The sequence below is a fragment of the Artemia sp. Qi Xiang Cuo genome, chromosome 13 (assembly GCF_049724085.1).
Source record: "Artemia sp. Qi Xiang Cuo chromosome 13, ASM4972408v1, whole genome shotgun sequence".
NCBI lineage: Eukaryota > Metazoa > Arthropoda > Branchiopoda > Anostraca > Artemiidae > Artemia > Artemia sp. Qi Xiang Cuo.
In genome coordinates this window covers 57548481-57574875 of record NC_142806.1, presented here as the reverse complement: position 1 = coordinate 57574875, position 26395 = coordinate 57548481, and the positions used below count along the sequence as shown (strand labels likewise).

The window sequence follows — 26395 nt, the reverse complement described above, 5'->3', positions numbered from 1 at the left end:
TATTGCATTTCCCTTAATGTTTTCCATTGTATATATTGGTTCATGCACAAATACAGCAAATTTTGTCATAAAGAAGACCTCTGGATGGATTCCGAATTCACGAATAGCAGGGAAATTTCATGGCAATCTTAGTAAATGTGCTTACACTCTAAGATTCTTCACGGAATTTCAGAATTGTTGGAACGGGAACTAATTTTAACATTCTTAGAATTGAATCATGATTTATATACGGTCAATTTAGATGGTTCCATGGCGTAAAACCATATTAAACTATCCAGCTCAATGCCGGATAGATCCACTTTTATTTTTTTATTTTCGACTGCTAGCTTACGTCAGAACACGCAAATCCATCGTACTTTTTCAGGGCCCAGTCTTTGGGGAATGGACTCTAAAATAACCAAGACAGGAAAATGTTTGGATGGTTTGTAAATATACTCATATTCTGGTATTCTACTCGGAAAAAATGTTTACGGGTGGAGGGGGATAAATTTGAATCTTCTTGCACCTGAATAATAATTTATATGAGCCATATTGAGATCGCTCTATAGCGTGGTGACTATCATGTCTGCTTTCCACGTAATACGGAGCCAGCACATTCCTGGATCACCTTTTTTCATTCTGTTTGACTAATATTTTTATGCTCATCTTAAGTTAGAACACATCTTATGTACAAATAAAGAACTTTTTTTTTGGGGGGGGGGGCAGTTTTTGGGAATGGGATTAGAACTCACCAAGCCACGGAACTTTTCTGAAAATTTAACTTGAGAGATGAAAATTTTCCTGGCATTGTAAAGTTCAAATAAGATCCATAGAAAAACATTATGTAAAATTTCAATGTATCAAAAGAAATATATCAATATATCAGATAATCAAATTATCGCCCAAGAGTATATTAAGCTATAGCCTGAAATAGCTGTTTGTATTACAGCTGTTGAAAGAACAATTTAAAACAATTCTGAGATACCCCTTTTCTCAGAATAATATGATTTTTATAAATATAAATTACAAAGAACATTTAAATAGTATTTTAGATGAATTTGTTATTTATAAAATATTGTTCACTATTAAATGTTTCAGAGTCTACCTCAAATATAGCTAAGAATGATACGAAACATATATTCTCCAGTTAAATTAGCCGAAACGAAGATTCGCAACACATACATTCTCGACACTGTATATCGACTTATTTTAGATGAAATAAAAAAGAAGTTTTTTCAACTGAAAGTAAGGAGAAACATTAAAACTTAAAACAAACATAAATTATTACGTATATGAGGGGGCTTACCCCCTCATCAATACCTCGCTCTTTACGCTGAAGTTCGAATTTTGTTCCGATTCTTTAACAATGACCCCCGAATCATAAAGGCCGTTTATTTAGAATAAATAGCTCTTTTGAAAGTACTAAAAATACTTTAGCGCAAAGAGCGAGGTATTGACGAGGGGGTGAACCCCCTCATATACGTAATGATTTCTGTTAGTTTTAAGGTTCAATGTCACTCCTTACTTTCAGTTGAAAAAACGTTTTTTTTTATTTAATTTCTGATCATTCTTTAAATAACGCTGGGAAAACCGGCGCCCTATTCATGGAAAATTCTCTTCCACCATGAAAAATTTCTATATGGAAAGGTCCTGCCACGTAACCCCCTTTCCCCGAACCCTTCCATCCCCACCAGGAAAAAGTCCCCCTGAAAACGTCTGTAAACTTCCTAAACAATGGGAAAAGTTCATAACTTGCAGCCCTTCCCCCGGGGACTGTGGGGATTAAGTCGTTCTGAAAGACACAGTTATCAGATTTTTCGATTTTGCTGAACAAACTGGCTATCTCAAAATTTTGATCTATTGACTTCTGGAAAAAATGAGCGTGGGAGGGGGCTTAGTTGCCCTCCAATTTTTTCGGTCACTTAAAAAGGACACTAGAACTTTTAATTTACGTTTGAATTAGCCTTCTAGCGACATTCTAGGACCACTGGATCGAAAGATCACGTATCCATGATCATTCTTTTGGCAAAAAATACAAAATTCCTCATTTTTGCAGAAAGGAGCTTGAAACCTCTACAGTAGGGTTCTCTGACCCGTTGAATCTGATGGTAAGATTTTCATTAAGATTTACGACTTTTATGGGGCATGTCCTTCTTTTTTTCGAAAATACGGCAATTTTTTCTCAGGCTCGTAACTTTTCATGAGTAACATTAAACTTGTTGAAACTTATATATTTAAAATTAGCATAAAACTCCGATTCCTTTGATGTATCTAATGGTATCAAAATTCCAATTTTTAGAGTTTCGGTTACTATTGAACTGGGTCGCTCCATACTTACAGTTTGTTATCACGAACTGTTTGAAAAAACTAGTTATTTGATCTAAACACTGCGTCTGCTTAGAAGGTATTCTGTTTTCATGCAAAAATTAGCCCATAACAATATTATAATCTTTATGTTGACAATTATTAACTGTTACTTTAGTATCTGAGATGACTTAACTTCATGAAACGAATTAAAAAAAAATCAAATTTAATTAGATTTCAGCTCAATCTCTATTCCTTGAACATAGTTCTTCCTCAAAAGGAAGAACTATTGGTCAATTGTTCGGCACATTACAAGATCATTGATAAACAAAAAATCCTCGTTTGTCCTCGTTTCCTTTCTTCGCGATTTTGTGTTTATCATGATTAGCCAGTGTGGTCTCAGAAATTATTTAAGATCATTGATACATTTGCATAGGTCAGAACGAACATCATTTTCAAATTGAACAGTATTGCCAGAATTCATAACCAAAGAGTTAACTTCTATTTGATTTCGAGTTAATTTCGGTTGCTTGAGCACAGTTTTCAGCACGAGAAACTTTGCCTCGAGAAAGTTTTGTCAATTCTTTGATGCATTAAAATTAAACAGCATTGTCGTAAACCATAGTTAGAGAGTTAATAATTATTTGATTTCGGTTCAATTTGAAGAATTTTATCCAAATTATTCATATGAGATTGTTTTCTTCTATTTATCATAATTTTTTTTTAGCTGAGTTTGAAATACCGGACAGTATTTTCGTAACGAAGATTGAAATTTCCGCTCTTATACCATTATCCCATTGTCTGAAATGAAAATAATACACATTTACTTGCTGGAATTGGATATTAGAGTTAAACCTTGACATATTTCTTTCTTTTTCACTTCTGAAATTTTACTTTTAATCTCGTAGACTAAAAAAGATGCAGTCTTTTTTTGTTTATTAAATAAAAAAACAAGTTTTTTCAACTGAAAGTAAATAGTAACATTAAAAATTAAAACAAACAGCAATTATTACGTATATGAGGGGCTTTGCCCCCTCGTTAATACCTTGCTCTTTACGCTAAAGCTCTTATTTTGTTCCAATTCCTCAAGAATGACCCCTGAATCACAAAGGCCGTTTAATTAGAATAAATAGCTCTTTTGAAAGTACTAAAAAAAAATCTAGCGTAAAGAGCGAGGTAATGACGAGGGGGTGAACCTCCTCATATACGAAATAATTTCTGTTTGTTTAAAGTTTTAATATTGTTCCTTAGTTCCTTACTTTCTTTTGAAAAAAACCTGTTTATTTATATTTAATGTCTGATCGTTTTTTAAATAATGCTTGGAAATCCGGCGCCACCTTCATGAAAAATTCCCTTTCCTCATGAAATATCCCTCCTTGGAAAGAGCTTGAAACCTCTGTAATAGGGTTGTTCTGATACGCTGAATTTGATGATGTGAATTTCATTAAGATTTTATTAATTTTAGAGGGGGGTTCCCCTTTTGAAACATAATTGAAATTTTCCAAGGCTTGTAACTTTTGATGGGTAAAATTAAACTTAATAAAGCTTATATATTTGAACTCAGCATAAAAATCAAATTCTTTTTATGTATCTTTTGGTATCAAAATTCCATTTTTTTGAGTTTTGGTTACTATTGAGCCGGGTCGCTCCTTACTTACAGCTCGCTATCACGAACTGTTTGGCAAATATTTATTCAAGTTACTACGATTCTTATTTTACAAGCTACATCTTAAATGAAGCATATACTGATCAGTAGTAGGGATCATGTGAATAGCAAGGCCAGCTGGATTTGACATAGTACGTCCATAGAGGTGGTACTTGCTTCTTCCGCGCTTATCAAATTATAATTTTTTTGATTATCTGTCATTTAATTAATTTTTTTTATTTGTCCCTAAAGCAAAATTTGGCCCCATCTAAAACTAGTTTTGCGCACGCACCTGGGTTAAGAAAGACAAGTTACTTGCTTGAACTATTTAAAAAAAAACTAATAAAAACATAAGAAAAAGATAAATAAAGTCCAAATAGATTAATGAATATTCTATAAAAAAAAACAGGCGCATTGAAAAGTTGACCGAGATTAAAACTTTTTCAACAATCGATGTACGTAGTTAATATAATTAAGGAAAGAGTCAAATAATTGGTTTTATGTATATATTAAAACAATTAACCGTAAAAAAATGTTAATATCATTTCCTGTTATGAAAGAATCGCTATATTTTGGTCCTTTAAAATGAAAATACTTTGTATACCAAACGCCCATGACCGGTCCTATTGAGGTGGAACATTAATTACTCTAATAACCTTATTCTTTTATTGCATTGCGTTCATCCAAATATAGCGAGAATTCAAAGTTTATTTTTCGTGATATAAGAATATATCATCTTCAACCACCTACAAAAATCATAGGCTATATTGGATTTATATTCTAGTCTAAAGTCAAAACGAATGAAATTTCGCTTAAAATTATATCACTATTGTTAAATCTTTAATTCAAAATCCGAGAATCTTAGGGATTCTCTTTTCATTTTAGGTGTTCGAGATACATGGTAATTGAGATGCATGGCACAATGCTGTCTGTGAGTCACTAACAGAAAGGCACCAGAGAAGTTCTGAAGGAAGCCTTTCCTTGATGCATCTCCAAAAAAAAAAAACTTACATGCTACAAAATTCTTCAGTCTTAGGTGAATCAAAATGAGTCTAGAGACCATCCACACAGCCTCTCTAGGTGACTTTTATGTGACTAGGTGACTAGGTGACTCTAGATGACTAGCTGAATATATTGAGATTTCCCACTGGCTCCTACTTCTCAAAGTATTCAGTCTCGTCGAGGTGCCTCTCACCGTCCAACAGAAGCATTAAATCGTCCTTGATTTCCTCGAACTAGCCTGTATTGCATTAACGTCTGGAGGAGTTTATAAATTAGGGGTATATTTGACGCCTGTCTCTACAAATAGTCATTGTTTCTACCATTTTCTATGAAAGGCTAGATAGTACGGACTAAAAGAGCGCTGCAACATTTGACGCCTGACTCTACAAATAGTCAGTGTTTCTACCATTTTCTTTGAAAGGCTGTAAAGTAGGGACTAAAAGAGAACTGCAATATTTAACCTCTGACTCTACAAATAGTCATGGCTTCTACCATTTTCTATGAAAGGCTGGAAAATAGGGACTAAACGAGCGCTGCGATATTTGACGCCTGTCTCTAAAATGGACCTTATTTCTACCATTTTCTATTAAAGGCTGGAAAGTAGGGACTAAAAGAGCGGTGCAATATTTGACATCTGACTCTACAAATAATCATGGTTTCTACCATTTTCTATGAAAGTCTGGAAAGTAGGGACTAAAATAGCGCTGTGATATTTGACGCCTGTCTCTAAAATAATCATTGTTCCTACCTTTTTCTATGAAAGGCTGGAAAGTAGGGACTAAAAGAGCGCTGCAATATTTGACGCCTGACTCTGCAAATAGTCCTTGTTTTTACTATTTTCTATGAAAGGCTGGAAAGTAGGGACTAAAAGAGCGCTGCAATATTTGACATTTGACTCTACAAATAGTCATTGTTTCTACCTTTTCTCTGAAAGGCTGGAAAGTAGGGACTAAAGGAGCGCTGCAACATTTGACGCTTGTCTCTAAAATAGTCATTGTTTCTACCATTATCTATGAAAGGCTGGAAAGTAGGGACTAACAGAGCGCTGCAATATTTGACGCCTGACTCTACAAATAGTCATTGAATCTACTATTTTCTATGAAAGGCTGGAAAGTAGGGACTAAAAGAGGGCTGCAATATTTGACGTCTGACTCTACAAATAGTCATTGTTTCTAGCATTTTTTATGAAAGGCTGGAAAGTATGGACTAAAAGAGCGCTGCGATATTTGACGCCTGACTCTACAAAAGGTCATTGTTTCTGCCATTTTCTATGAAAGGCTGGAGAGTAGGGACTAAAACAACGCTGCAATATTTGACGTCTTACTCTACAAATAGTCATTGTTTCTACTATTTTCTTTGAAAAGCTGGAAAGTATGAACTAACAGAGCACTGCGGTATTTGATGCCTGACCCTACAAATAGTCATTGTTTCTACAATTTTCTATGTAAGGCTGGAAAGTAGGGACTAAAAGAGCGCTTCAATATTTGATGTCTGACTCTACAAATAGTCAATGTTTCTACCATTTTCTATAAAAGGCTGGATAGTAGGGACTGAAAGAGCGCTGCAATATTTGACGACTGACTCTACAAATAGTCATTGTTTCTAACATTTTCTATGAAAAGTTGGATAGTACGGACTAAAAGAGCGCTTCAATATTTGATGTCTGACTCTACAAATAGTTATTGCTTCTACCATTTTCTATAAAAGGCTGGATAGTAGGGATTAAAAGAGCGCTGCGATATTTGATGTCTGACTCTACAAATAGCCATTGTTTCTACTATTTTCTGTGAAAGGCTGGAAAGTAGGGATTAAAAGAGCGCTGCGATATTTGATGTCTGACTCTACAAATAGTCATTGTTTCTACCAATTTTTATGATAAGCTGGATAGTAGGGACTAAAAGAGCGCTGCAATATTTGACAATGACAAATAGTAATTTTTTCTACTATTTTCTATGAAAGGCTGGAAAGTAGGGACTAAAAAAACGCTGCAATATTTGACGCCTGACTCTACAAATAGTCATTGTTTCTTCCATTTTCTATAAAAGGCTGAAAAGTAGGGACTAAAAGAGCGCTGCTATATTTGACGCCTGACTCTACAAATAGTCATTGTTTCTTCCATTTTCTATAAAAGGCTGGAAAGTAGGGACTAAAAGAGCGCTGCGATATTTGACGCCTGACTCTACAAAGAGTCATTGTTTCTACCATTTTCTATGAAAGGCTGAAAAGTAGGGACTAAAAGAGCGCTGCGATATTTGACGCCTGACTCTACAAATAGTCATTGTTTCTTCCATTTTCTATAAAAGGCTGGAAAGTAGGGACTAAAAGAGCGCTGCGATATTTGACGCCTGACTCTACAAAGAGTCATTGTTTCTACCATTTTCTATGAAAGGCTGAAAAGTAGGGACTAAAAGAACACTGCAATATTTGACTCCTGACTCTAAAATAGTCATTGTTTCTGTAATTTTCTATTAAAGGCTGGAAAGTAGGGACTAAAAGAGCGCTTCAGTACTTGACGCCTGACTCTACAAATAGTCATGGTTTCTACGATTTTCTATGAGAGGCTGGAAAATAGGGACTAAAAGAGCGCTAAAATACTTGATGTCTGACTCTACAAATAGTCATTGTTTCATCAATTTTCTATAAAAGGCTGGAAAGTAGGGACTAAAAGAGCGCTGCGATATTTGACGCCTGACTCTACAAATAGTCATTGTTTCTACCATTTTCTATGAAAGGCTGAAAAGTAGGGACTAAAAGAGCGCTGCAATATTTGACTCCTGACTCTAAAATAGTCATTGTTTCTGTAATTTTCTATGAAAGGCTTGAAAGTAGGGACTAAAAGAGCGCTTCAATACTTGACGCCTGACTCTACAAATAGTCATGGTTTCTACGATTTTCTATGAGAGGCTGGAAAATAGGGACTAAAAGAGCGCTAAAATATTTGATGTCTGACTCTACAAATAGTCATTGTTTCTTCCATTTTCTATAAAAGGCTGGAAAGTAGGGACTAAAAGAGCGCTGCAATATTTGACTCCTGACTCTAAAATAGTCATTGTTTCTGTAATTTTCTATGAAAGGCTGGAAAGTAGGGACTGAAAGAGCGCTTCAATACTTGACGCCTGACTCTACAAATAGTCATGGTTTCTACGATTTTCTATGAGAGGCTGGAAAATAGTGACTAAAAGAGCGCTGCGATATTTGACACCTGTATCTAAAATGGACATTGTTTCTACCATTTTCTATGAAAGGCTGGAAAGTAGGGACTAAAAGAGCGCTGCAATATTTGATGTCTGACTCTACAAATAGTCATTCTTTCTACTATTTTCTATGAAAGGCTAGAAACTAGGGACTAAAAGAGTGCTGCGATATTTGACGCCTGACTCTACAAACAGTCACCGTTTCTTCCATTTTCAATAAAAGGCTGAAAAGTAGGGACTAAAAGAGCGCTTCAATATTTTATTGTCTGACTCTACAAATAATCATAGTTTCTACCATTTTCAATAAAAAGCTGGATAGTAGGGAAAAAAGAGCGCTGCAATATTTGATGTCTGACTCTACAAATAGTCATTCTTTCTACTATTTTCTATGAAAGGCTAGAAACTAGGGACTAAAAGAGCGCTGCGATATTTGACGCCTGACTCTACAAATAGTCATCGTTTCTTCCATTTTCAATAAAAGGCAGAAAAGTAGGGACTAAAAGAGTCTGCAATATTTGACGCCTGACTCTAAAATAGTCATTGTTTCTGCAATTTTCTATGAAAGGCTGGAAAGTAGGGACTAAAAGAGCGCTTCAATATTTGACGCCTGACTCTACAAATATTCATTGTTTCTACCATTTTCTATAAAAGGCTGAAAAGTAGGGACTAAAAGAGTGCTGCAAAAATTTGACCCCTGACTCTAAAGTAGTCATTGTTTCTGCCATTTTCTCTGAAAGACTGGAAAGTAGGGATTAAAGGAGCGCTGCGACATTTGACGCCTGTCTCTAAAACAGTCATTGTTTCTACCATTTTCTATGAAGGGCTGGAAAGTAGGGACTAAAGAGTGCTGCAATATTTGACGCCTGACTCTACAAATAGTCATTGTTTCTACTATTTTCTATAAAAGGCTGGAAAGTAGGGACTAAAAGAGGGCTGCAATATTTGACTTCTGACTCTACAAATAGTCATTGTTTCTACAATTTTCTATGAAAGGCTGGAAAGTAGGGACTAAAAGAGCGCTTCAATATTTGATGTCTGACAATGCAAATACTCATTGTTTCTTCCATTTTCTATAAAAGGCTGGATAGTAGGGACTAAAAGAGCGCTGCGATATTTGACGCCAGACTCTACAAATAGTCATTTTTTCTACCATTTTCTATGAAAGGCTGGAAAGTAGGGACTAAAAGAGCGCTTCAATATTTGACTCCTGACTCTAAAATAGTCATTGTTTCTGTAATTTTATATGAAATGCTGGAAAGTAGGGATTAAAAGAGCGCTTCAATACTTGACGCCTGACTCTACAAAAAGTCATGGTTTCTACGATTTTGTATGAGAGGCTGGAAAATAGGGACTAAAAGAGCGCTGCGATATTTGACGGCTGTCTCTAAAATGGACATTGTTTCTACCATTTTCCATGAAAGGCTAGAAAGTAGGGACTAAAAGAGCGCTGCAATATTTGACCTCTAATTCTACAAATAGTCATTGTTTCTAGCATTTTCTATGAAAGGCTGGAAAGTAGGGACTAAAAGAGCGCTTCAATATTTGATTGTCTGACTTTACAAAAAGTCATTGTTTCTACCATTTTCAATAAAAAGCTGGATAGTAGGGAAAAAAGAGCGCTGCAATATTTGATGTCTGACTCTACAAATAGTCATTGTTTCAACTATTTTCTATGAAAGGCTGGAAAGTAGGGACTAAAAGAGCGCTAAAATATTTGATGTCTGACTCTACAAATAGTCATTGTTTCTTCCATTTTCTATAAAAGGCTGGAAAGTAGGGACTAAAATAGCGCTGCAATATTTGACTCCTGACTCTAAAATAGTCATTGTTTCTGTAATTTTCTATGAAAAGCTGGAAAGTAGGGACTAAAAGAGCGCTTCAATACTTGACGCCTGACTCTATAAATAGTCATGATTTCTACGATTTTCTATGAGGGCCTGGAAAATAGCGACTAAAATAGCGCTGCGATATTTGACGCCTGTATCTAAAATGGACATTGTTTCTATCATTTTCTATGAAAGGCTGGAAAGTAGGGACTAAAAGAGCGCTGCAATATTTGACCTCTGACTCTACAAATAGTCATTGTTTCTAACATTTTCTATGAAAGGCAGGAAAGTAGGGACTAAAAGAGCGCTTCAATATTTGATTGTCTGACTCTACAAATATTCATAGTTTCTACCATTTTCAATAAAAAGCTGGATAGTAGGGAAAAAAGAGCGCTGCAATATTTGATGTCTGACTCTACAAATAGTCATTCTTTCTACTATTTTCTATGAAAGGCTAGAAACTAGGGACTAAAAGAGAGCTGCGATATTTGACGCCTGACTCTACAAACAGTCACCGTTTCTTCCATTTTCAATAAAAGGCTGAAAAGTAGGGACTAAAAGAGCGCTTCAATATTTTATTGTCTGACTCTACAAATAGTCATAGTTTCTACCATTTTCAATAAAAAGCTGGATAGTAGGGAAAAAAGAGCGCTGCAATATTTGATGTCTGACTCTACAAATAGTCATTCTTTCTACTATTTTCTATGAAAGGCTAGAAACTAGGGACTAAAAGAGCGCTGCGATATTTGACGCCTGACTCTACAAATAGTCATCGTTTCTTCCATTTTCAATAAAAGGCAGAAAAGTAGGGACTAAAAGAGTCTGCAATATTTGACGCCTGACTCTAAAATAGTCATTGTTTCTGCCATTTTCTATGAAAGGCTGTAAAGTAGGGACTAAAAGATCGCTTCAATATTTGACGCCTGACTCTACAAATATTCATTGTTTCTACCATTTTCTATAAAAGGCTGAAAAGTAGGGACTAAAAGAGTGCTGCAAAAATTTGACCCCTGACTCTAAAGTAGTCATTGTTTCTGCCATTTTCTATGAAAGGCTGGAAAGTAGGGACTAAAAGAGCGCTTCAATATTTGACGCCTGACTCTACAAATATTCATTGTTTCTACCATTTTCTATAAAAGGCTGAAAAGTAGGGACTAAAAGAGTGCTGGAAAAATTTGACCCCTGTCTCTAAAATAGTCATTGTTTCTACCATTTTCTATGAAGGGCTGGAAAGTAGGAACTAACAGAGTGCTGCAATATTTGACGCCTGACTCTACAAATAGTCATTGTTTCTACTGTTTTCTATGAAAGGCTGGAAAGTAGGGACTAAAAGAGGGCTGCAATATTTGACGTCTGACTCTACAAATAGTCATTGTTTCTACAATTTTTATATGAAAGGCTGGAAAGTAGGGACTAAAAGAGCGCTTCAATATTTGATGTCTGACTCTGCAAATACTCATTGTTTCTTCCATTTTCTATAAAAGGCTGGATAGTAGGGACTAAAAGAGCGCTGCGATATTTGACGCCAGACTCTACAAATAGTCATTTTTTCTACCATTTTCTATGAAAGGCTGGAAAGTAGGGACTAAAAGAGCGCTTCAATATTTGACTCCTGACTCTAAAATAGTCATTGTTTCTGTAATTTTATATGAAAGGCTGGAAAGTAGGGATTAAAAGAGCGCTTCAATACTTGACGCCTGACTCTACAAAAAGTCATGGTTTCTACGATTTTGTATGAGAGGCTGGAAAATAGAGACTAAAAGAGCGCTGCGATATTTGACAGATGTCTCTAAAATGGACATTGTTTCTACCATTTTCTATGAAAGGCTAGAAAGTAGGGACTAAAAGAGCGCTGCAATATTTGACCTCTAATTCTACAAATAGTCATTGTTTCTAGCATTTTCTATGAAAGGCTGGAAAGTAGGGACTAAAAGAGCACTTCAATATTTGATTGTCTGACTCTACAAAAAGTCATTGTTTCTACCATTTTCAATAAAAAGCTGGATAGTAGGGAAAAAAGAGCGCTGCAATATTTGATGTCTGACTCTACAAATAGTCATTGTTTCAACTATTTTCTATGAAAGGCTGGAAAGTAGGGACTAAAAGAGCGCTGCGATATTTGACGCCTGACTCTACAAAGAGTCTTTGTTTCTGCCATTTTCTATGAAAGGCTGGAAAGTAGGGACTAAAAGAGCGCTGCAATATTTGACGCCTGACTCTAAAATAGTCATTGTTTCTGCCATTTTCTATAAAAGGCTGAAAAGTAGGGACTAAAAGAGCGCTTGAATATTTGATGTCTGACTCTACAAATAGTCATTGTTTCTACCATTTTCTATAAAAGGCTGGATAGTAGGGACTAAAAGAGCGCTTCAATATTTGATTTCTGACTCTACAAATAGTCATTGTTTGTTCCATTTTCTATAAAAGGCTGGAAAGTAGGGACTAAAAGAGCGCTGCGATATTTGACGCCTGACTCTACAAATAGTCATTGTTTCTACTATTTTCTATAAAATGCTGGAAAGTAGGGACTAAAAGAGCGCTGTGATATTTGCCGCCTGACTCTAAAATATTCATTGTTTCTGCCATCTTATATAAAAGGCTGAAAAGTAGGGACTAAAAGAGCGCTGCAATATTTGACGCCTGACTCTACAAATAGTCATTGTTTCTTCCATTTTATATAAAAGGCTGAAAAGTAGGGACTAAAAGAGCGCTGCAATATTTGACGCCTGACTCACAAATAGTCATTGTTTCTACCATTTTCTATAAAAGGCTGTAAAGTAGAGACTAAAAGAGCGCTTCAATATTTGACGCCTGACTCTACAAATAGTCATTGTTTCTTCCATTTTCTATAAAAGGCTGAAAAGTAGGGACTAAAAGAGCGCTGCAATATTTGACGCCTGACTCTAAAATAGTCATTGTTTCTGCCATTTTCTATAAAAGGCTGAAAAGTAGGGACTAAAAGAGCGCTGCAATATTTGACGCCTGACACTAAAAAAGGCATTGTTTCTGCCATTTTCTATGAAATGCTGGAAAGTAGGGACTAAAAAACGCTTCAATATTTGACACGTGACTCTACAAATAGTCATTGTTTCTACCATTTTCTATGAAAGGCTGAAAAGTAGGGACTAAAAGAGCGCTAAAATACTTGATGTCTGACTCTACAAATAGTCATTGTTTCTTCCATTTTCTATAAAAGGCTGGAAAGTAGGGACTAAAAGTAAAAAGTAGGGACTAAAAGAGCGCTACAATATTTGACGCCTGACTCTAAAATAGTCCTTGGAAAGTAGAGACTAAAAGAGCGCTTCAATATTTGACGCCTTACTCTACAAATAGTCATTGTTTCTTCCATTTTCTATAAAAGGCTGAAAAGTAGGGACTAAAAGAGCGCTGCAATATTTGACGCCTGACTCACAAATAGTCATTGTTTCTTCCATTTTCTATAAAAGGCTGGAAAGTAGAGACTAAAAGAGCGATTCAATATTTGAGGCCTGACTCTACAAATAGTCATTGTTTCTTCCATTTTCTATAAAAGGCTGAAAAGTAGGGACTAAAAGAGCGCTGCAATATTTGACGCCTGACTCTAAAATAGTCATTGTTTCTGCCATTTTCTATAAAAGGCTGAACTAGGGACTAAAAGAGCGCTGCAATATCTGACGCCTGACACTAAAAAAGTCACTGTTTCTACCATTTTCTATGAAAGGCTGGAAAGTAGGGACTAAAAGAACGCTTCAATATTTGACGCCTGACTCTACAAATAGTCATTGTTTCCTCCATTTTCTTTGAAAGGCTGAAAAGTAGGGACTAAAAGAGCGCTACAATATTTGACGCCTGACTCTAAAATAGTCCTTGGAAAGTAGAGACTAAAAGAGCGCTTCAATATTTGACGCCTGACTCTACAAATAGTCATTGTTTCTTCCATTTTCTAAAAATGGCTGAAAAGTAGGGTCTCAAAGAGCGCTGCAATATTTGACGACTGACTCACAAATAGTCATTGTTTCTTCCATTTTCTATAAAAGGCTGGAAAGTAGAGACTAAAAGAGCGCTTCAATATTTGACGCCTGACTCTACAAATAGTCATTGTTTCTTCCATTTTCTATAAAAGGCTGAAAAGTAGGGACTAAAAGAGCGCTGCAATATTTGACGCCTGACTCTAAAATAGTCATTGTTTCTTCCATTTTCTATAAAAGGCTGAAAACTAGGGACTAAAAGAGCGCTGCAATATCTGACGCCTGACGCTAAAAAAGTAATTGTTTCTGCCATTTTCTATGAAAGGCTGGAAAGTAGGGACTAAAAGAACGCTTCAATATTTGACGCCTGACTCTACAAATAGTCATTGTTTTTACTATTTTCTATGAAAGGCTGGAAAGTCGGGACTAAAAGAGCGCTTCAAAATTTGATATCAGACTCTACAGATAGTCATTGTTTCCTCCATTTTGTTTGAAAGGCTGAAAAGTAGGGACTAAAAGAGCGCTGCAATATTTGACGCCAGACTCTAAAATAGTCCTTGTTTCTGCCATTTTCTACGATAGGTTGGAAAGTAGGGACTAAAAGAGCGCTTCAACATTTGACGCCTGGCTCTACAAATAGTCATTGTTTCTTCCATTTTCTATAAAAGGCTGGAAAGTAGGGACTAAAAGAGCGCTGCAATATTTGACTCCTGACTCTAAAATAGTCATTGTTTCTGTAATTTTCTATGAAAGGCTGGAAAGTAGGGACTGAAAGAGCGCTTCAATACTTGACGCCTGACTCTACAAATAGTCAGGGTTTCTACGATTTTCTATTAGAGGCTGGAAAGTAGGGACTAAAAGAGCGCTGCGATATTTGACGCCTGTCTCTAAAATGGACATTATTTCTACCATTTTCTATGAAAAGCTGGAAAGTAGGGACTAAAAGAGCGCTGCAATATTTGACCTCTGACTCTACAAATAGTCATTGTTTCTAACATTTTCTATGAAAGGCAGGAAAGTAGGGACTAAAAGAGCGCTTCAATATTTTATTGTCTGACTCTACAAATATTCATAGTTTCTACCATTTTCAATAAAAAGCTGGATAGTAGGGAAAAAAGAGCGCTTCAATATTTGACGCCTGACTCTACAAATATTCATTGTTTCTTACATTTTTTATAAAAGGCTGAAAATTAGAGACTAAAAGAGCGCTGCAATATTTGACGCCTGACTCTACAAATAGTCATTGTTTCTTCCATTTTCTATAAAAGGCTGAAAAGTAGGGACTAAAAGAGCGCTGCAATATTTGACGCCTGACTCTACAAATAGTCATTGTTTCTACTATTTTCTATGAAAGGCTGGAAAGTAGGGACTAAAAGAGCGCTTCAAAATTTAATATCGGACTCTACAAATAGTCATTGTTTCATCCATTTTCTATACAAGGCTGAAAAGTAGGGACTAAAAGAGCGCTGCAATATTTGACGCCTGACTCTACAAATAGTCATTGTTTCTTCCATTTTCTATAAAAGGCTGAAAAGTAGCGACCAAAAGAACGCTGCAATATTTGACGACTGACTCTACAAATAGTCATTGTTTCTTCCATTTTCTATAAAAGGCTGAAAAGTAGGGACTAAAAGAGCGCTGCAATATTTGACGCCTGACTCTAAAAAAGTCATTGTTTCTGCCATTTTCTATGAAATGCTGGAAAGTAGGGACTAAAAGAACGCTTCAATATTTGACGCCTGACTATTTTCTATGAAAGGCTGGAAAGTAGGGACTAAAAGAGCGCTTCAAAATTTAATATCGGACTCTACAAATAGTCATTGTTTCCTCCATTTTCTATAAAAGGCTGAAAAGTAGGGACTAAAAGAGCGCTGCAATATTTGACGCCTGACTCTACAAATAGTCATTGTTTCTTCCATTTTCTATAAAAGGCTGAAAAGTAGGGACCAAAAGAACGCTGCAATATTTGACGCCTGACTCTACAAATAGTCATTGTTTCTTCCATTTTCTATAAAAGACTGGAAAGTAGAGACTAAAAGAGCGCTTCAATATTTCACGCCTGACTCTACAAATAGTCATTGTTTCTACTATTTTCTATGATAGGCTGGAAAGTAGGGACTAAAAGAGCGCTTCAAAATTTGATATCGGACTCTACAAATAGTCAATTTTTCCTCCATTTTATTTGAAAGGCTGAAAAGTAGGGACTAAAAGAGCGCTGCAATATTTGACGCCTGACTCTAAAATAGTCCTTGTTTCTGCCATTTTCTACGATAGGTTGGAAAGTAGGGACTAAAAGAGCGCTTCAACATTTGACGCCTGGCTCTACAAATAGTCATTGTTTCTGCCATTTTTTATGAAAGGCTGGAAAGTAGGGACTAAAACAGCGCTTCAATATTTGACGCCTGACTCTACAAATAGTCATTGCTTCTGCCATTTTTTATGAAAGGCTGGAAAGTAGGGACTAAAAGAGCGCTGCGATATTTGACTCCTGACTCTACAAATAGTCATTGTTTCTTCCATTCTCTATAAAAGGCTGAAAAGTAGGGACTAAAAAAGCGTTGCAATATTTGACGCTTGACTCTAAAATAGTCATTGTTTCTGCCATTTTCTATGAAAGGCTGGAAAGTAGGGCCTAAAAGAGCGCTTCAATATTTGACGCTTGACTCTAAAATAGTCATTGTTTCTGCCATTTTCTATGAAAGGCTGAAAAGTAGGGACTAAAAGAGCGCTTCAATATTTGACGCCTGACTCTACAAATAGTCATTCTTTCTACTATTTTCTATGAAAGGCTAGAAACTAGGGACTAAAAGAGCGCTGCGATATTTGATGCCTGACTCTACAAATAGTCATCGTTTCTTCCATTTTCAATAAAAGGCTGAAAAGTAGGGACTAAAAGAGTCTGCAATATTTGACGCCAGACTCTAAAATAGTCATTGTTTCTGCCATTTTCTATGAAAGGCTGAAAAGTAGGGACTAAAAGAGTGCTGCAAAAATTTGACCCCTGACTATAAAGTAGTCATTGTTTCTGCCATTTTCCCTGAAAGACTGGAAAGTAGGGACTAAAAGAGCGCTTCAATATTTGACCCCCGACTCTACAAATAGTCATTGTTTCTACCATTTTCTATAAAAGGCTGAAAAGTAGGGACTAAAAGAGTGCTGCAAAAGTTTGACCCCTGACTCTAAAGTAGTCATTGTTTCTGCCATTTTCTCTGAAAGACTGGAAAGTAGGGACTAAAAGAGCGCTTCAATATTTGACACCTGACTCTAAAATAGTCATTGTTTCTGCCATTTTCTATGAAAGGCTGGAAAGTAGGGACTAAAAGAGCGCTGCGATATTTGACGCCTGACTTTACAAATAGTCATTGTTTTTACCATTTTCTATGAAAATATGGATAGTAAGGACTAAAAGAGCGCTGCAATATTTGACGCCTGACACTACAAATAGTCAATGTTTCTACTATTTTCTATGAAAGGCTGGAAAGTAGGGACTAAAAGAGTGCTTCAATATTTGATGTCTGACTCTACAAATAGTTATTGTTTCTACCATTTTCTATAAAAGGCTGGACAGTAGGGACTAAAAGAGCGCTTCAATTTTTGACGCCTGACTCTACATATAGTCATTGTTTCTACCATTTTCTATGAAAAGCTGGAAAGTAGGGACTAAAAGAGTGCTTCAATATTTGATGTCTGACTCTACAAATTTTTATTGTTTCTACCATTTTCTATAAAAGGCTGGACAGTAGGGACTAAAAGAGCGCTGCAATATTTGACGCCTGACTCTACAAATAGTCATTGTTTCTATTATTTTCTATGAAAGGCTGTAAAGTAGGGACTAAAAGAGCGCTTCAAAATTTAATATCGGACTCTACAAATAGTCATTGTTTCCTCCATTTTCTTAGAAAGGCTGAAAAGTAGGGACTAAAAGAGCGCTGCAATATTTGACGCCTGACTCTAAAATAGTCCTTGTTTCTGTCATTTTCTACGATAGGTTGGAAAGTAGGGACTAAAAGAGCGCTTCAACATTTGACGCCTGGCTCTACAAATTGTCATTGTTTCTGCCATTTTATATGAAAGGCTGGAAAGTAGGGACTAAAAGAGCACTTCAATATTTGACGCCTGACTCTACAAATAGTCATTGCTTCTGCCATTTTTTATGAAAGGCTGGAAAGTAGGGACTAAAAGAGCGCTGCGATATTTGACTCCTGACTCTACAAATAGTCATTGTTTCTTACATTCTCTATAAAAGGCTGAAAAGTAGGGACTAAAAAAGCGTTGCAATATTTGACGCTTGACTCTAAAATAGTCATTGTTTCTGCCATTTTCTATGAAAGGCTGGAAAGTAGGGCCTAAAAGAGCGCTTCAATATTTGACGCCTGACTTTACAAATAGTCATTCTTTCTACTATTTTCTATGAAAGGCTAGAAACTAGGGACTAAAAGAGCGCTGCGATATTTGACGCCTGACTCTACAAATAGTCATCGTTTCTTCCATTTTCAATAAAAGGCTGAAAAGTAGGGACAAAAAGAGTCTGCAATATTTGACGCCTGACTCTAAAATAGTCATTTTTTCTGCCATTTTCTATGAAAGGCTGGAAAGTAGGGACTAAAAGAGCACTTCAATATTTGACGCCTGACTCTACAAATAGTCATTGTTTCTACCATTTTCTATAAAAAGCTGAAAAGTAGTGACTAAAAGAGTGCTACAAAAATTTGACCCCTGACTCTAAAGTAGTCATTGTTTCTGCCATTTTCTCTGAAAGACTGGAAAGTAGGGACTAAAAGAGCGCTTCAATATTTGACACCTGACTCTAAAATAGTCATTGTTTCTGCCATTTTCTATGAAAGGCTGGAAAGTAGGGACTAAAAGAGCGCTGCGATATTTGACGCCTGACTTTACAAATAGTCATTGTTTTTACCATTTTCTATGAAAATATGGATAGTAAGGACTAAAAGAGCGCTGCAATATTTGACGCCTGACTCTACAAATAGTCATTGTTTCTAATATTTTCTATGAAAGGCTGGAAAGTAGGGACTAAAAGAGTGCTTCAATATTTGATGTCTGACTCTACAAATAGTTATTGTTTCTACCATTTTCTATAAAAGGCTGGACAGTAGGGACTAAAAGAGCGCTGCAATATTTGACGCCTGACTCTACATATAGTCATTGTTTCTACCATTTTCTATGAAAAGCTGGATAGTAGGGACTAAACGAGGGCTTCAATATTTGATGTCAGACTTTACAAATAGTCATTGTTTCTACCATTTTTATAAAAGGCTGGATAGTAGGGACTAAAAGAGCGCTGCAATATTTGACACCTGACTCTACAAATAGTCACTGTTTCTACTATTTTCTATGAAAGGCTGGAAAGTAGGGACTAAAAGAGCGCTGCGATATTTGACGCCTGACTCTACAAATAGTCATTGTTTCTGCCATTTTCTATGAAAGGCTGGAAAGTAGGGACTAGAAGAGTGATGCAATATTTGACGCCTGACTCTACAAATAATCATTGTTTCTGACATTTTCTATGAAAGGCTGGAAAGTAGGGACTAAAAGAGCGCTTCAATATTTGATGTCTGACTCTACAAATAGTCAATGCTTCTACCATTTTCTATGAAAAGTTAGATAGCAAGGACTAAAAGAGAGCTTCAATATTTGATGTCTGACTCTACAAATAGTCATTGTTTCTACCATTTTCTATAAAAGGCTGGATAGTAGGGACTAAACGAGCGCTGCAATAATTGATTTCTGGCTCTACAAATAGTCATTGTTTCTACTATTTTCTATGAAAGGCTGGAAAGTAGGTACTAAAAGAGCGTTGCGATATTTACGATATTTGACTCTACAAATAGTCATTGTTTCTACCATTTTCAATGAAAGGCTGGAAAGTAGGGACTAAAAGATCTCTGCGATTTTTGACGCCTGACTCTAAAAACAGTCATTGTTTCTGCCACTTTTTATGAAAGGCTGGAAAGTAGGGACTAAAAGAGCGCTTTGATATTTGACGCCTGACTCTGCAAATAGTCATTGTTTCTACCATTTTCTATGAAAAGCTGGATAGTAGGGACTAAAAGAGCACTGCAGTATTTGACAATGACAAATAGTCATTGTTTCTACCATTTTCTATGAAAGGATTGAAGGTAGGGACTGAAAGAGGGCTGCAATTCTTAGGGATTTTACCCTAGATTATTGGATTTTCATACTAAGCTTTGGATCTTGGAAAAATTATTTGTACTGGATCTGGTAAACTTTATCCTGGAAAAGAATATTAAGTATATGCATAATAATGCATAAAAAAGTGTATGCCTATACAATGTAATGTATGAATTATACCAATTACTATCATTTAGGACATTTGAATATTTTTTTCACACCTTGGGGATTTTATCCATTGATTTTAGGGGTATTTTTAAAATTTAAACGGCAGCAATGGACCAGACAAGTTAGATGTCACAAAAAGTATCAGTGCTTATTTTTTGAGACTTTAACTTAAAGTTACTATGATTTAAAGTTATTAAAGTTGTATCTGAGTAATTAAAAAAAAACTACTTACGAAAGGAGCCTCCCAGCTTCTTTTGACTTATAGATATCGCATTTGTATAGTGGGCCTTCATGACCTGCTGCATCACACATGGCCTGATGAAGTTGAAATTGCAAGACAAAGCTAACAAAGTACCTATGAAGAAAAATAAAATCGATGTATCTGAAACTGTCATGAATACAATGTTAAAATAACTGTATATAAGGGTGGGGGATCCATCACTAAGATAGCTCCGAAGAACCCCACCCCTCTTTCAAAGACATTGACAAGTTGTAATCTAAAATCCAAAATTTTCTTCATTTTTGGCCATTTAAAGGTAAAATCCTGCAATGGAAAAGCTCCTCTGCATAAGTTTCCAATTTATTCTGTATATAAGAAAGAAAAAAGATGCCGCATATGCAGAATATCGTGGGCTCAGCCAATTTTCTTGATTTTCACGCCAATATAATTTCCTTATTCTTCAATCCAAGAGACATTTCCAAGACATTTCCAAGAGAAATTTCCTTTATAGGGGTTTCGGACACAGCGTTTCTAATGGTTTACTTCTTGTTTTGATCCGACTCTATTTTTACGAGTTATTGTTTACTTTAGTTTTTACTATGGGGCGTGATCGTCTCTTACTAGGTTGCTAGCTACCGCTACAACCCGGATATACATGTAAATTCCGCATGTGGAGAATAGTGGCAAATTTAGAAAGCGATATGGTTTCAATGCAAAAGCAAAAATGCGAGTAGCTTATGTATGAGGTATGTTAAAAAGTATTGTAAATTTTTTTTTTCAAAAAATATTCATTTAATCATAAATATCTATTTTGCCCCGTTCACACTAATCCCCACAAGATATAATACACTTATGTCAAAGTTTTTTTCTGAAGCAGTTCAATTTTCTGTGGTCGTCTTCAGCTGTGTCTTCAACGTCATCTTTATCTCATCAATCGTAGCGTGACGTCACCTTTTCATCTACTACAAGAGGGGGCCAGAGGGGCCAGTCACAGGGGGCCAGATCTTAGACATACGGTGGCTGTGGTTACCTTGCTTTTGTTGTATGGCTACCGTAAAAGTAGGGTGGCATTATTATTGTTTTTTTTTTTGCCAAACATTTGCACAGAGGCAAGGGTACGTCAGCAAGGGGGTTACAGTAAAGCAAAAGCAAATTTTTGTTCTTCCAAAAATATTGATGCTTCTGGCATATTGCTTCACAAAACATGCACATAACCTGCTGGTAATATTCCTTTTTCACAGTTCTGCCCTATTGAAGAAAACTGTTAACAAAAATTGTCACATCTAGGCCAACATGGAGCACTTTTCTGGTCTTAGCTCGTGTGACAGCTCCTGTTGGTATTCCTGAGCTCCAGTTTTCACTTCATAACCATAAACCCATGTTTTGTAATCAGTTATTACCCATTGGATTACATATTGGTCGTCATGGAAAGAGTCGAATAGCTGTGTATCAATGTTGATGTGGTGCTGTTTTTAATCAAAATTGAGCCCCGTATTTCATGCACAAATCATTGATAGAATTTCCTGGCGCTTGCCAATTGATGTATTTAAATCCACAAAAACTTTTCTAACCGTGATTCAACAATTGACCAGTACTATTTTCTTTACTTTATCAATGTTTCTGTCTGTTGTTGACGTCCTCAGGCATCTGACCTACTCTTCGTTGTCGACATCTTTTTGACCCTCTGAGAGCATTTTGTACCATGGATAATTATCACATTAGTCCAAGGTAGGTCTCTTTGATTAATTTTTTGGAATGGGCAAAAATCGAAGATGTGCTAAAATGCTTACAAAAAAAGTAGCTGCCAAAAATAATCCAAGTGGCCAAAAATGCCGACATAAATAGAATACATGAATACCAGCAAAACGCCACCAAAAAAGTAAATTGAATATATGTAATGCGTGTACATTCAAAATTCACAATACTTTTTGAACAGAACTCGTATAGCCCTACTTCCATTTAAAGGAAATAATCAAGTTTCCACTTAAAGGAAATAGCCGTATTTCCTATTTCCATTCCTATTGTGACTTACATTTTTAGAGTATGGAAAACGAGAAAGTCAGTATTTCCCAAAGTATGGTTCATACTAGGCTGGAGATCGTTGTAGAAAGATTTTACCTAATCTCCAATAAATAGTATAAATAGAAATATTTTTTGCTCACAAAATGTTTATAACCTACAAAAAATATGGTCCATTAAATGGCAGACTTTTTGGAAATGGCGAGTGATTATAACACTACCTTTTATTTTATAATGCCATTTTCAAAAGGAAACATTTTAAATGTTCGTTTGAGCCAAAGGATAGACTTTATTTTTTCTAACTGAGCTCTCACCATCTAAAAAAGATGCCTTATTTCCAGTATTCCATGATTTCTTGTGCCTAACAGCAGTAGCTCATTTTTGTGACACGTTTGCTAAATTCTACGAATTCAGTTTAAATTTACTAGGCCTTGTTTGAGTATTTTTCAAGTATTAGAAAAAGTTCCTTCGATAATAAAAAATATTCTTAGGAAATTTTGGAAATTTCCCTTATGGAAATTTTAAAAGGAAATTTTAAGTCTTTTGGAATATTACATAATTTTATTGTAACCCATATAAACTATGATAGAGGTGACCAAACTATGACCTTAATGAAAATTAAATTGGCTAATTAAATTTTTATTTAATTTTTAATTAATTTAATTTTAATTAAATTAAATTTAATTATTAATTAAATTAAACTAAATTGGCTAATTAAAACTAATTAAATTTTCTTGCTGCACGAATTTTAGAAAAGTGTGTGAAAATCCACCAGAAATTCGTTTTATACTACAGACAAGTTTTAAAAATTTGTCTCTTTTTCTATTAGTGATATAAGAGTCTTACCTAATATACGGAATATTTGAAGGAACATGGTACTTTGCACCAGCGTCAAAGTTCTCCTCTGTACGATTCACTGGAGGTGATATACCCTGGTATTTGATACGGTAGTCCCACCAAGCTTCATTAAGTCTTTCAGGTGAAACTTCCCCGCTAAACACCTTCCAGCGCCACTAGAATTAAAATTTAAAGGTTTATTTCAATTATCAGTAAGGAAAGTGTTGAAGACTCTTTTCAGTACTACTTTTTTGAAAAACCTTGACAAGGTCAGTTTTATCTGATGTTTGTGATGGGGGTTAGGTTAAAATTCAGCCTACAAATCTGAAAAAGAATACACAATTTTAGTTATTTAAGGAATATTCCGGAACATTCTCGTATCAGTGTTGGAATTGGATCAGTCCTGAGGTATCTCATGATTATTAGAGATAAAATAAATCACTTCACAGTTATAGTACCTGCAATACAAGTACTACTACTACTACTACTACTAACAAATCACAGCAGCACCAAGCAGCACGAGGCAAACACAGCTACGCACGCTCCTCCTCCATCCCAAAAATTCAGAGCCTCCCATTTTACAAACTCCCCGGAAGTTCCCTTTTCCTTCAAATGTTTCTTTATGACGTCCTCCCACCCAAGACGAGGACGACTTGCTTTCTGTTTAGTCCTAGACGGTTGACCGAAAAGGACAATCTTCGGCAATCTTTCATCCTCCATCTGCACAACGTGCCCTAGCCACCTCAACCATTTTTTGTGCAGCCTACTTTTTGAAATACGGTCAGTCAGACGGGTAACCGGAACAATCAGTGAACAATTTCTCTGGAAAATATCTAGCAAATCTTCATCCGCTTTTCGGAGTTCCCGTGCTTCAGAGCAATACTTGACCACTGTCATCACTGTAGCTTCTAATATTATAGGTTTGCAGACTTATTTTCTTATTCTTCCAAACTTTTTTTTACTGTGAAAAAACACCCTGAGCCTTGGCTATTCTAGTTTTAACATCTTCACTGCTCCCACCGTCTTTACTAATAATACTAACAAGGTAAGTAAAGCTGCCCACCTGATCAATCTTTTCATTATCCAACGTCAGCTTTTCATCTTCACTTATTCCTAACCTTAGTGACTTAGTCTTCTTAACCTATTAATTTTAAAACCTATGCTAGCAGCGTGTACTCGCAAAACCTCTAAAAGTTCATTTATTTTGCTCACATTTTCATCTAGGATGCTTAACAGCATAATCTAAGTCCAGGAGAGTTTTTCCTCCCCATTTGATTCCGTGGTCTCCCATTGCCTTTCCTGTGCTCCTTAACACAAAGTCAATCAAAATAGTCCATATAAAGAGATAGAACACATCGTTGCTTAACTCCTAATTTAATGCAAAACCAGATGCTTACCTCATTTCTTACCTTAACCGCAGCAGTGTTATTCTCGTATATAGTACAAATCACTTTAATGTAATGTATTTATATGGTATACCATATAAGGATAAAACCTTTGCTAAAGCTATTCTCTTAAGAGGATCGAACGCTTGCTCATAATCTATAAAACTGAGGACCAAAGGTGCTTGACAACTCAGGCATTTCTCAATGATTAGCCTAAGAGTGAAAATGTGGTCAACATATCCTCTAGTTTTTCTAAAACCGCACTGTTCTTCTCTTAAAACTTCATTTACAGCATCTCTAAGTCTAAGAAGTATCATGTTACTAAGTAATTTTCTACCTCCAGAGATCAGACTAATTCCTCGATAAATAGCACACTCACTTTTATAACCTTTCTTATAAAGTGGCTTAATTAAGGTTTCCCTAAAATCGTTAGGTACTTCCCCTTTTTCAAAAATCAGATTCAGAATCTTCAGTAGCTTATTTTTAACCTCAGAGCCACCATATTTAAGAATCTCATTTCCCACTGTATCAGCACCTAGACCTTATTATTTTTCAATCCCCTTAGTACTGTCGCTAGTTCTTCCTCACAAAAAACAATCTTTCATCACATCCAAGGTATCACAAACTTTTTCATTTTCCTCTATATCTTTTTCTGCAACTCGGTTTAGCAAATCTCGGTTCTCGAAAATCTATAATCGGAAAATCTATAAATCGGTTTAGCAAATCTCGGTTTAGCAAATCTATATCTCGGTTTAGCAAATTTTCAAAATGTTCTGCCCATCTCTCTTTAATTCTTTTCTTATCACTAATTGTGGCCTCATTCCTATCTTTAAACTGGGCCAAGTTCGGATTGACTACTCCCTCTCAATTTATTAACATGCTAGTACAATACTTGACTATTATGCCGTCTAGCTGCATCTTCTAGATCCTCGGCAATTTTATCCATGGCCTCCACTTCACATCTCCTTAGTTCATATTTTAATGCTTTCTCCACTTTCTTTACATTCCTTTTGTATTCATATGATCTATTACTCAGATAATCTTGTACAAGCCCTTTCTCCTTTCTTTTAAGCATAAAGCTTTTTCACTAACATTCTTAGCTGCAGTCCTAGCTTTCTTCCCTAAGACACCTTCAGCAACATCAGAAATTATTTTTCTAAAATTATTCCGACCATTTTCCATATTCTCAAATTTTAAACTCTCAAGTTTAGTACCCGCAATGCTGGTAATCTAGTCACTGAGTACAGAAGTGGAACTTGAGTAGGTTTTTCTGTCAGACATCTAGGTCCTAAGGGTTGGAATTCTCTTCCAGAGAGTATTTGGGCGGTGGAGCACATTTATTTATTTAATAGTAAAATGAAAAAGTTTCTTTGGGACTTGGTTCATAGATGATTTTTGTTTTTCTTTTTATTTTCTCTTCTTTTTGTTTCGATTATTATTATTATTTTCATTTTCTTATATATATTTTTTATTATCATGATTAGGGATTGCTTATAATTTGGTAGTTTCGTCTCGTTTTTTGTTTGTTTTGTTCTTTTGTTATGAGTTTTGTTTGTTAAGTGTTTGTTATATATGTTGTCGTCCAGTATCGGGTGCTTTCATGTCTTTCTTTGGGCAGCCACTTGGATTGGTGGTATGTGTTGTATAGTTCTGTTATTAAACAATTTGAACGTGAACTAGTTGAACTAATGGCAAAAAGTTTGAAAATTCCTTTCTCCA

At 35.7% G+C, this 26395-nt stretch overlaps 1 protein-coding gene across 1 annotated transcript in view; it reads right to left on the bottom strand.

The window, feature by feature from the left end:
• LOC148945463 (angiotensin-converting enzyme-like) overlaps nt 1–26395 on the bottom strand; it is a 129007-nt gene that overhangs the window by 6139 nt on the left and 96473 nt on the right. Inside the window, exons 12-13 of the mRNA XM_089099407.1 lie at nt 23301–23467; nt 20448–20570 (exon numbers count right to left, since the gene is read on the bottom strand). Coding sequence (XP_088955533.1) covers nt 20448–20570; nt 23301–23467 — 290 coding nt within the window. The remainder of the gene's footprint in view (nt 1–20447; nt 20571–23300; nt 23468–26395) is intronic.